At 40.2% G+C, this 12157-nt stretch overlaps 1 protein-coding gene across 9 annotated transcripts in view; it reads left to right on the forward strand.

The window, feature by feature from the left end:
• Window positions 1-12157, forward strand: part of NOSTRIN (nitric oxide synthase trafficking) — a 70177-nt gene that overhangs the window by 9365 nt on the left and 48655 nt on the right. For 4 of the 9 annotated variants that reach the window (XM_061201273.1, XM_061201300.1, XM_061201310.1 and 1 more), the window contains 2 exons: window positions 3540-3701; window positions 5283-5368. The exons of 1 other annotated variant lie outside the window; for it this stretch is intronic. In XM_061201273.1, the coding sequence (XP_061057256.1) occupies window positions 3588-3701; window positions 5283-5368 (200 nt within the window). In that variant the 5' untranslated portion in view covers window positions 3540-3587. Of the gene's footprint in view, window positions 1-763; window positions 805-3539; window positions 3702-5282; window positions 5369-12157 lie in introns of those variants that run through there. 4 more of the 9 variants (XM_061201318.1, XM_061201329.1, XM_061201338.1 and 1 more) reach the window with 2 other exon arrangements.

The following is a 12157-nucleotide window of genomic DNA, read 5'->3' on the forward strand; positions in this document are numbered from 1 at the left end:
TTAGTTTACAAAAGCAGTACTTAGAGATATTACGCCACATGAAATCAGTAGCACAGTGCCTGGCATGTGAAAGGCATCCAACAAAAGCTTATTTGATTAAATTTAAGTAGAACATCATGGTTTGTTTAACACTATGAGGATCATCATTACCCCCCCGCCCACCAAAAAAAAAAAAAGCAAACTTTTCATACTTGCACCTAGAATGAAAATGGATTTTTCTAGAGTAATTGAATTTAACCTTCTTAATCATTCAAATCATGGAAAGTCAGAAAGAGCAGCTAGGCCAAGGTTGATAAAGTGAATTTGTTGTTGTTCACAAGACATCTGTCTAATCATTTCACGTGCCAATTGCCTAGGTTACTAAGTTTTTTCGTAACGATGTTTATCCGACAGAATTTGCTTATAAGTGCTGGGCAGAAGCATTTTCTTAATGGCAGAATGGGACATGTCTGTGTACATTAGTTATCCACCTGAAGGGATTTTTAGGTTCTCAGAAAGATCCCACATATTTCTCCACCAGCCTGCAATCCCTTTATCAGGGGAAAAAAAAAACATGTCGTTTTTTCCTAGTAATTAATGACCTTATGGAAAAGCAGCATGTTAATATAAATTCAAATGGAGATGTAAGATCAACAGTAGGTTCTTTCCTGGAACGAATATTTGGTAGGGGGTGGGGTATTCAAAAGCTCAATAGGTGGGAAAAAAACAGGAAAAATTCATCTTCCACGACTCTGGGTAGAGCAAAGCCTTCTGTGCTGGTTGACGACATTGGGGACCGATCTGCACTGCTCATAATACTGAAAGGTAATACCACTCTGAGTACACTTAGTGTGATTATATTGATTAGCTATTTATAAATATATTTATTTCTAGTAGATTCTCTAGTTGATTTGCTCACTTAACATTTCTTATCACAGTTCTGTCTCTAACTAATGAGGTTATCTTTTGCTGTTTCGGCCTTAACTATAAAATAAGAGGATTGGACTTTAGTGGTTTCCAAACTGTGCTCCATGGAATCCCTTCAGAGACCCCTGTGCTGGGTGAGAGCGGGGTGGGGAAGAAAGATGGGAGAGGAGAAGGAGAGCCAAAACCAAGGTCAAGAGACTTCATCCCCTCAAAGCAGATAAGTTCTAAGATTTTCTGATTACACACACACACACACACACACACACACACACACTGGATGAGATGGTCTCTGTGGTCTGCTTTGATGTTTATGCAAGTCTGCTTTTGCAAGACAGCTTTTGTCTTCAAGTCTGAGTACATGGTACAAGATGAAAGGTACAGAATCATTGAATCTAAAAAAGGGGTTATGCTGAAATAATGGAACTATTCTTAGTCACTCTTTTATTTATTGATGTCACCTTTATCTCAGTCTGGATCAGGGTTTGTTGTGGAGTGTCCAGTACATTATATGTAGAGTCAATGATAAAGATTATCCCCATTGCTGTAATAAGCAGAACATCCCGTTCTTATCTGATCATTGAGTTAACAACAACATAATGTATTGAAGAACTTCCTGACTTGTGTGTACCTGGGCACACAAGTGCCCAGGGGTCTGGGGGATGAGTTACAGGTGGGGTGTAGCTGGGGGGCTGAGCTCATGGGCCAGTTGCCTCTACCTTGAACAACTTTGTCCATTTACCACGTTGTTCCAGTACAAATATCATTTTCCATGTATACCATGATGTGAAAAAAATTAGGAAGTTAGGAAGTACTAGCCTATTAAATGACAGGAAAATCCTTCCCAAATCCAAAACTGGGAGCCCCAGGGGCAACTGATGCCATAAGATGTGCTTGGTTTGAGCAGATTCTTGCTTAAAAAAGTTGCATCTGAGTGCCTTAGGGAAAGACAGGCGGTCTCCATACTGCCAAAGCTCACCCACTCTCCTCTAAAAGCAATCGAGTTTTGAATCATTGGTTTATAAACTTTCCGGGCTTTCTGGCTTCCTAGAACTAGTCCTGTGGAGATAGTATTTTAAAAATGTGTCTTGGAGAGTTCTGATGCCTTGATAAGTCTGGGAAATGCAGTAGCCCCTGCAGCCCCAGGACAGGGAAAAATTCTCAACTGGTTCTGCTCATTTCCACTTTGGTTAGGGGCAAGGTTTCCCTTACCTGTCCCCATCCTCATACATGGTATCTGAGGCACCCTATTCTTTCCCCAGGACTACTGGATGCAAATCGCCTCTTCTGGTGATGGTGGGCTGATGGGGGTCCACGTCCTAAGATGGCTCATCTCAGAGTCCCTTCCCTCCCCTCCTAGTTTTCCTGATGGGAGTTTCTTCTCTCTGCTGCTCGGAAGGCATCCTTCCATCCAACTCTCTGCTTTGTCTTCTCCCAGCCCCAGCCTTATAGTGTTTGAGAACAGAAAAATTCACTTTGCAAGCATGCATCCAAATCTTTCTCTCCTGCACATGGCCCCCTGATGTTTTTGTTGGGTCTTTGTTTCTGTTTTAGTGTAAGCTGGAGAGAGAAGCAGGTAAGGCACTATTTTAAAAGATAGCTTAATAGTGTGTAATACTGTGAGATATTTCTAAGTAAATAAGAATGCTACAGGACCTATAAAGAAAACCATAAAATTTTATTGAACATGAAATAAGATTTGAACAAATGAAAAGACTTACTATGCCCTTGAGTGGGAAGTCTAAATACCATAAAAAAGTTAATTTCCTCAAATTGAGATATATAGATGTAATGCGATTCCACTTAGGATCTCAACAGGGACTTTAAAAATTGTAATTAGATAAATGTTGATATGGAAGAATAAATGTGCAAGAATAGTCAAAGAAATTATTAAAAGGAAAAATTGTTATTTAAAAAGAGCAGAAGCAAAGTGTCAATATCTCTGTAACTTAGGTAGTGAGAATATAATGTGTATCGTAATTATTGTTTGTATCATTATTATTTATAAAACATAAAAATGTTTCATAATTTAAAATAAAAAGTTAAAAGACTGTGTATGAGTTAGAACTATGTTTAGCTGCATTATTTAGAAAACCCAAAATAAAAGTGGCTTTTAAAAAAACCTACTGTTATATTTCTCTCATACATAAAATAAGTCCAAAAGTAGAGAGTTGGGGGCTTCTGCGGTGGCCCCCAGGGCATCAGGGACCCAGGCTCTTTCTCTCTTTCTGATCTAAGATCTTAGCATGTGGCATCCATCCTCAAGATCACCTTACGGCATCAGCTGTCATTTTAAGTCCAGGTTTCAGGAAAAAGGAGGAAGGAAATTTCACTAAAACCCAACACAAAATTTTCACCCATACCTCTTTGGGAAGCATTTAGTCACATGGCTACTACACCTAAGGGTGAGAGGGGCTGAGAAATGACTTTATTCCAGGGGCATGTGCCTGCTAAACATGTCTCTATTTTCTTCTCATGATACCTAGGTATGTTTTATTGGATGTTATTTGGTGTTATGGGAAGAAAATAAAAGCCTTAAGGGACAATTTAGTGAAAGTGTTTAGGTAACAAAGGAATAAACGGAAAAGCTAAACAATTTAAAAATGCTTACCAAACTCTTCCATTGTACTTGTAAGGGGAGGAAGGAGGCCTGAAAGTATCACATCATTCATAGATGACAACTTATGTTTGTGGAAATAAAAATGAGAAAGCTTGGTTGCCCAATAGTGATTTTACTCTCATGCCTCAGAGGAGAATCATTTCTTCATGACGGAGGCTACACTTGGATTGCACTACAGGTATGTTTTGCTTGCTTGGCAAAGAGTTTAAAATTTTGTGAATTGTTTGCTGCAAAATTTTAAAAATTATATTTCAGATACCAATCCTCATTTCAGCTTCTTTGCACAAAAAAAGCTGGTCCATGGTCCAGAGTTGTTGTGGCAGCTGTCTCTCCAGTTCACCGCCCCCATCCTGCTCCTCCCTCATCCAGGTGCCTATAGGCACCGAATTTTTGCAAACCTTGCTTTAGGAGTTAACAATGTCCTTCTAAAGAGCTTTGCCCTCTCACAGTTGTTTTTGTGTCCCAGGCAGTTTCAATGAAGCTGTTTGCTCCTATTGTGTGTCTACCAAATCCTGCCATGGCTTTCTGTGTTAAATTCAGGGGAAAGTTAAACTACTGCATAAAGAGAAAAAGATTTGGTGTCTATAGGATTATGTTTCTACATCCTAGGTATTGGTGGGTTCCACCCCTGAAGGTAGGGACCTGGCTTAGGTCATTTCTTTAGGTCTTTCTACCTCTGTGCCCTATGTCCTCTTTGCTACTCTGCTAGCTGCTTACTCCAGGGGCTATAGCTGAAAGGTTGCCTCAGCTCTGAGGATTCATATAATGGGAACACGCCTGCCCCATAGTAGGTGCTCAGGAAGTGTGAGTTTCCTTCCCTTTCCCCTTCTCAACAAGTGACCAGCAGCATGCCCGAGACATTTGAGGGCTGGAAGAGGCTGGCTCATTGTATGAACAAAGAGCCACCACACGGCACTCAGTCTACATAGAATTTGCATCCTCTCGTGTACAATCTTATTTTGAAAAATGTGATGGGCTATCGCATCTCCCAGATGGAAACGTTGAGACAGTGTGTTTGAGACTTGATCACCTCACTCACCCACTCTGTGTCAGGAAAGCAGCAGAATCAACTGACACTTGCCCTCTCCATCTGGCACTTAAAATCTATTGTCATCAATGTCTAGCCTCACCAGTACAATTTTCAGAATGACATTGTGGAGTTCTAAGTCACATGACAAAATCTTTTGACTGGAGTTTTTGTGTCTACAGGCTAAATTCATATATAGATAAATTTATAAGGTTTGATTCAACCAAAATGTTCAACTCATTATTATAACATTCTTATTATTAGAGTTAAATGAGACATAGAGGGGCCTAGGAGAAATTTTATTACCAAATCATTCACTTACGTTTTCTATCTCAGCCAAGAAGTACTCACTTTAATGGTTCAGGGTTTGTCATGAGGTCCAGGGATAGTATTTTGGAATTTGTGGGGAATATGCAGTGTTTTTCAGAATGTACTTTTAGCCTTCCTGGGAATAATAGGGGTGACAGGAATCCAAATGCACCCCACTGTTGAATTGTTTGCATTTGACTTAAGAAGAGACAGGTAGACCAGCTTTATTTTTGAAAAGTTCTCCAGGATCTTTCACATCCATGCCGAAGAGGCTTCATCTTTATTTTAAGAACTCACCCAAAACGTGTGCATTCTGTAGCTGCATGATCACTTACAACGACAGTCATCATTACAGCAGCGTTCTGAATTTATAGGAGTTGAGTCTTTGGAAGTGCTCATAATCCTTCTGTGCATCTTTTTCAGTATAATAAAGTATACAAGAACCTAAAGGAGTTTTCTCAAAATGGAGAAGATTTCTGCAAGCAGATCACATCCATTCTTCAGCAAAGGTACAAAATGCATGTTTGCACGAAGCAGTTCTTCCTCTTTAGTTGCAGCAAGCGATGTAAGTGGAGGAGTGATTACAGCTGTCCTACTTTCCAGAACACAGTGTTATATTTTGGTACTTGAGAAATTGGTTTGAAGAGTGATTCTCTGTTATTGCACATTTATCATTGGGGCACCATAAAAATCAGGAAACAACAGGAAGTAATTCTGCTTGGGAAGGCTCAGTCAAGTCCCTTCTGAATATTACCCTCTCCTGGGGCCCACCATTGTACCGATGCGTACTACCATTAGTGTGCTCCTCACACCGACGGCAATTATTCGTTTACATTTCTGTCTCCCTAGCGAGGGTAGTGGCTGTGTCTTACTCATCTTTGTATGCTGAGCTCTTAGAGTCTGGCCTTTTGACTTCTTCAGTAAGTGTCTGTTGAATGAATGCGTGGATGAATGAAAAGTCACCGTTTTCAGTATCATCTTCTCTCTTTCTTTTTTTTATTTGCTTTTTTTTTTTAACATCATTATTGGAGTATAATTGCTTTACAATGGTGTGTTAGTTTCTGCTGTATAACAAAGTGAATCAGCTATAGATATACATATATCCCCAACAGTATCATCTTCTCCTAATACTAGATAGGATCATGTGTAAAGCTGTTCACTGTGGTGAAATGAACACACTGAACTGAGTTAAGAAAGTTACACAAATTCCTGCTTAAAATTAGAGTCCACGAGGACTGAATGGGGCCATAAAGGGTGCTTAGGCCATTTCCCTATGTCCAGACAGCTCTGTAATAAACAACTCCAAAGAGACCTTCAAAAAAGATTGTTTATTCTTTCAAGGGAACCCATTTCAAATTTAAAAGATTGCATGTGTACCATAAGAACAAAGATGCCTGAGTTGATTGCATCCTGTATTAGTAGGTCAAGAGCAAGGGAGAACATTAGCTTTATCAGGGCTGATGAATGAGGCCAAGGAAAGATACAGGAGAGTTCAAATGTGCTTTTTTTTTTTTTTAATTATATTTATTTAACGAATGCTTATAAAGAATTTGGATTACCTTTTGTTTTTTGTTTTAATATTTATTTATTTATTTATTTATTTATCTGCGCCGGGTCTTAGTTGCAGGCACGCGGGATCTTCATTGCCCGGTGTGGGATCTTCGTTGCGTCGTGCGGGATCTTTAGTTGTGGCATGCGAGATCTAGTTCCCTGACCAGGGATCGAACCCGGGCCCCCTGCATTGGGAGCGTGGAGTCTTAACTGCTGGACCACCAGGGAAGTCCCCAAATGTGCTTTTTTTTTTTTTTTTTTGAATTTTTGAATTTTATTTTAATTATTTTTTTATACAGCAGGTTCTTATTAGTCCCCAAATGTGCTTTTATAAAGAAAACAACCAGGTTTGTCAAATGGAGTCAAAAAGAAAAAAATTTTTAGTAAGTTATTTCTATCTTAATAGCCAAATTGCTTTAATTCTATGAAAAGAAGAGGGAGGACCAATCTGGGAGGGAATTTTTTCTGTAAGAAAATATTTTTACCCATCTCAAAGGAAATTATTTAAAATAAAACCAGTTAACTATTATACAAGTTCAACCTATTACCTAAATTAGAAAGCATCTCCCTCCTGCAGATCAAGAAGAATCTGTACACAGAGTAGCCATACAAGTGACCTGGGTTGCAGTCAGCTGGGCCTTGATTATTTGGTGTCTCCAGGTTCAAAACTAATGCCTGGTAGACAGCTGTGAAGATGGAAGGCAAGTGATAAATAATGCCTGGTAAACAGACTCAACAAATGACTGAATAAATTTGGGGGAATTACTTCTCCAAAATGGCCCTATTGTTTTTCCCTTGTCTAGGTAACTCTGTATCTCCGCCTTGCCACAGACATACCTACTTTATATACAATCAGAACCTTCATTTCTTACTTGTGTCTCTCTTGAAGTTGCTTCCTCAGGTTACCATCTGCCCCGGACCTATTCACATGCAAAACTCTCCATCCACACATTCCAGAATGGCAAACAAGCTCCAATGAAGGAGAAACACTTGGGTAGCTAAAGATATCTCCCTTCATGGTTTTACCTCCTCATAGAGCAGAATTTAGAATTTGAAAATCTAAAGAATACTACTGGCTAGCAAAATTACATGCATATCTCTGGGATAAAAACTGCATAGCATAAATACAAAAAGGGGATCTAATGGTTTACCTAGACCAAAAAAATTATGCTGGATATTAGGTTGTTTATACAATAGATGCTTTCCTGAACGATGTATAAAGCTAACCTTTTACAATTAAATCATTTCCTCTTAACCAAGATGCCTTGTGTGAGTTGCTTTATGTTTATTCCTGATAAATGTGCATTTGGCAATATCTCCTCACACTTGAGCTTGAAGCTCTCCTCCCTTTGCTCAGCTGTTTGATCATGTAGTTAACCTGAAGGATGTCATCCACACTAAAAGAGTCAGGTGTTTCGGGAGAACTGTTTTCTGATGGACACAAACTCCCTACTAATCTATGAATATGTGGCACACTGTGATTTTTCCAGCTGTATTCCTATGTGTCAGCTGGCCTTTGCTGAGGCCACCTCCCTTGCCAGGACTGGGTCATTTCTTTCCCATGGGGAGTGATTCTGATGTCACTACCTCTTCCTATGAAGTGTTTGAGCTTTGAGAACAGAATTACCATATCAAAAGGATGAATGGCCACAACATAGCTGGTATTACACTTGCCTTCACTGACCCTATTCTGCGAAATCAGCAATTAGCTCCCCAGATATACAAAAGATAAAAAGCTGTTTCCCACCAGTTATCTGGACATGAACATGGGCTTATTTTCCTCTTAAATAGATGGGCTTATTACACATGAATCAATGATACCTTTCCCTGGTATTAGAAAAATGCCTAGAAAGCTAGTACTCTTGAAAAGAAACTATCATATTACTTAGACAATAGGCAACTAATGAGAAACTCCATCAGACAAGTAAAAGAGTACTCTTGGAATATATATAGCAGGCATTTCCGCTGAGGTCTGTGACATAGAAAATCATGAAGGCAAATCCAGTGGCCAATATAATGAAAGATTTAGTGAGGGGGCATATGGGGCTTAAGGATACCTGCCACATACAATGCATTCAGTAAATCCTTGTAGATTGAATGAATAAATAAATGAAAGATAGTTAAGGGTTTATTTTCTTATTATTACATCTGCATTATTAGAACAGGGTCTTTACTGTTGTTGTATATTAACAATTCCAGACACCTTGCTTAAGAATCCATTGGAATGTGGTTCTGCTAACACTTCTGTATTAGCTTGTGGCTACAAGGGACTGCATCCCAATCAGGCTTTGAGACCAGATAATGTTTTATTTCCAATCTCAGCTGCCTTCTTGCATTTGTTCTAATTGGTGGTGATAGAAAAGTGTTGGTATTGAAACACCATTTTGCCTGGAAATTCTGCAATTCATGGTATTGCTTAGCTTCTTTTTTCCAATTAGTTTCTCCAGTTTCTTTTTTTATAGTAGTAACTCAGATTTAGCCAGAAACACACAGCACCTCCTAAGATGCCTAATGTCAAAGTCATCAGGTTCATTTCAACACAATCACAGATCAGATTCAAAAAGACAAAGGCACATTTCCAGAAACTATTTAAGTGTTTGGTTCCCTGCACCCTCACAGCTAAGGTTTGAACAGGCTTTGATGGGGAAAGTCAATTTTTTCTCTCTAAGGAAACTTAAGGTCAGGTTTTCAAACGGCAAGTACCACAACTCCGGACATAAAAAAATTTTTTAATTAAAAAATAGAAGAAAAGAAAAGAAAAAAACAAAGAAGGAAGTGTAGTGGTCATTATTCCATCTACAATTCATTGCAGATGCTGTCAGCGAAAGATAAATGATTAAAATGAAATCTTTGATAAATTCTTACCTTTTCTAGTCTACCCATAGCCTGAGTGATCTTAATTCCCATAACTTCAGCTCTTTTTTTGCATATTGATGGCTCCCATATGTACATTACTAGGCAGTATGTCTTATCCATACTTCAAACCATATATCCAACAGTCTATTGGACATTTCCAGCTGGATGTTCCATGAAACCACAAAGGCAGCCTATCCAAAACAGAGTTGATCGGCTTTTCCCGAAAGCTGGTACTCCTTCTGGATTTTTAACCATGATTACTGGTACCTCTGCCCACCCAATCAAGCCCAGTACCTCGGAGCCACCCATGACCCCTTCTTCTGTCTCAACTCATGACCAAGTCTGTATATTTCTCTCTTCCAAACACCTCGTATTCCTATAGCTTTCTTTTCATTTCATGGCCTCTGCCATTGTTCTGACAGAACTCTCAACCCGTCCTCCTGCCTGGGGTACTGCCTTGCAGCTGTGCAGTTTGTACACTGCACAAAATCACCTGGCTGAGGGGCAGAGTGAAGGCAGACATCTAATCCACTCTCAACCCTCGAGTCTGGTACATGGGCTCAGAGCTGCGTCCCTTCAGAGGATCTCCTTTTTCTAGTCCAAGCAAGTTGCCTCAACTAGGGATCATCTAATACATCTTCTACTCTGTGGCCAGGACCCTGTTTAAGACCCTTCAAAGACTCCCATGACCTTTAGTATAAAATTCAGCCTTCGTAGTATTTCATAAAAGGAAATTTGAGATCTGGGCCCTGCCTTCCTATCCAGCTTGTCTCTCTCCATCTCTGCATGACCCCACACCTCTCCATCTTACCTACAGTCACTGCTTACAGAACCACTTGCAATCACCCCCCATGGCTCCCTGCCATCCCTCCCACCCGCCTCCATGGGTCCTGGCATTTGTACCTGCTGTATCGACTGCCCGGCAGACACTTCTTCACCTGCATTGCCAGCCTCCACTCAATGCATTCTTCAAGATTCAGTCACCCCACCCTGGTGGGTCTTCAAGTCAAGACTCCAGTCCCCAGTGTCAAAAGAGTACTCCTCAGAGATGTACAGAACTAGTGCTTACCTCTGCTATCGCTCTACTGCCTACACTGTTACTTTCTGTTGACTTGTCTGTCTCCTCCACTCCTTGAGGGTCTTTGTATCCCACATGACTGGCACAGAGCCGGCATTCAATAGATGTTCACTGAGGGAATGAATGCATTTGTGTATGAGTGACTCTGTGCCTTCAGGCACTCATAACTTTTAAGAAGTTTAAGTTAAGCTCTTTACAAGGAGCAATAAATGAGTGTGTCAAAGAAATTTACTTACATCACGTATAGAATGTTATTTTGAACAAAAGCTAGAAAAGAATAATAAAATCACAGAAGAGACCATTTATCCAGTACCGTCTACAGATCAGGCACTGCATTAGATGTGTCTGATCCTTGGTCTCTTTTACTTAAGTTCTCAGAACCCAGTGCAGTATGCGAATACTCTCATCTACCCCTGATATACAGATAGGGGTATGGAGAAGGTGACACATTTTGATTTCTACCCAGCTCTACGCAGGCTTGTTGTAAGGGCATCTTCCAAGTGGGCAGGCACTTCGGGGCACTGCTGTGGGAGTCCCAACACACTCGGGGTCCTGGCCCATCTCCCTTCACAGAGGGTTTTCTATGGGAAGGGACACCAGCGGTCATCAAGCTCAGTGGCTTTCAAACCTGGTAGCACAGGGGTCTGTGGGGAGCTCTCAAGGGCCACTTCAGGGGGTAGGAAGAAATTAAATGGGCAGGGCTCAGAGCCCTTGTCACTCTTGTTCCCACTTATTCAGAACATAATATCTATATGATATGGTGGGATGCTGTATAAAATTTTGTTTTCCAGCTAAAAAGTTTAAAAAGCCGCTCTTCTTGTCCATTTTACCTGACTTCCCCCATGACAACACTCCCTCCCACCCCACATAAACTCACTCAGTTCAGGAATTAACAGACACAGAGGATCTGAAATGCTAGACCTACCTTAGCTGTGCCTTCCCTGGGCCGGAAGTAAGCAGTGACTCAGTGGAACTCCCAGACTGGCCCAAGACAGGGAGACCTCCAGGTCTCATCCTCCCATTTATCCTTTTTTATACTGTTGTCAGGAGCCAGAATTACGGCAATGAGTAATGACGAAGTGGGCGTTGTGGGCTAGCCAGAGAACCTAACCGCTCGAGAAACAGAGCTGCTGTGTAAAAATGTCTTTCAAATTGTTAATAACTAACTTTTAAACACAGGCTATTTGTATGAGCTTGTGACTCTTTCAAAAGGCAAACTGATAAAGCTTGGGTGGAAAATGTCAGCATACCAGGCCCCAAGAAGCTGTTGCTGATAGAAAGTAGGAGGGCAGAGACCGGGGTGTGAAACTGCAAAGATTTTCAGATTACTAAAATTTCTTCTTAATTCATAGTAAAGGGAGGGCTCAGTCACCTGCTGTTTTCAAGCTTGAGAGAGCCTTAGTTCAATTTCAATTAATTCCTCATAGACACAGGGGCCAGCTACAGTTTTCGTTTTCTATCACTTTTTATCATCTTAATTTTCTTAGAGCATGGTACTCTAAAATTTATTACCTGGTCACTTACAGTCTTACAGTTTAATTTGTGGTCTGTCTAAAATATTGAATCTGATGTTTTCTATCTCTCCTTTCTTTCAAAAATATAAATATAATTTATTTTCAAATCTAAGACAAATGTTAGTCTTTGACTTATTGTTTGGTCTTCATTATTACTAATGAAAATTTATTGACCTGCCTCCACATGCTGAGAGGAAATTAGAATATAAATGGATTAAAAGTGAGTGCATGCCATTTCCCTGGTTAGGGATCTTTAAGACTCACCGGAATATTCTGAGATTGAGTTACCCATCCAAAGA

The sequence above is a fragment of the Eubalaena glacialis genome, chromosome 1 (genome assembly GCF_028564815.1).
Source record: "Eubalaena glacialis isolate mEubGla1 chromosome 1, mEubGla1.1.hap2.+ XY, whole genome shotgun sequence".
Classification (NCBI taxonomy): Eukaryota; Metazoa; Chordata; class Mammalia; order Artiodactyla; family Balaenidae; genus Eubalaena; species Eubalaena glacialis.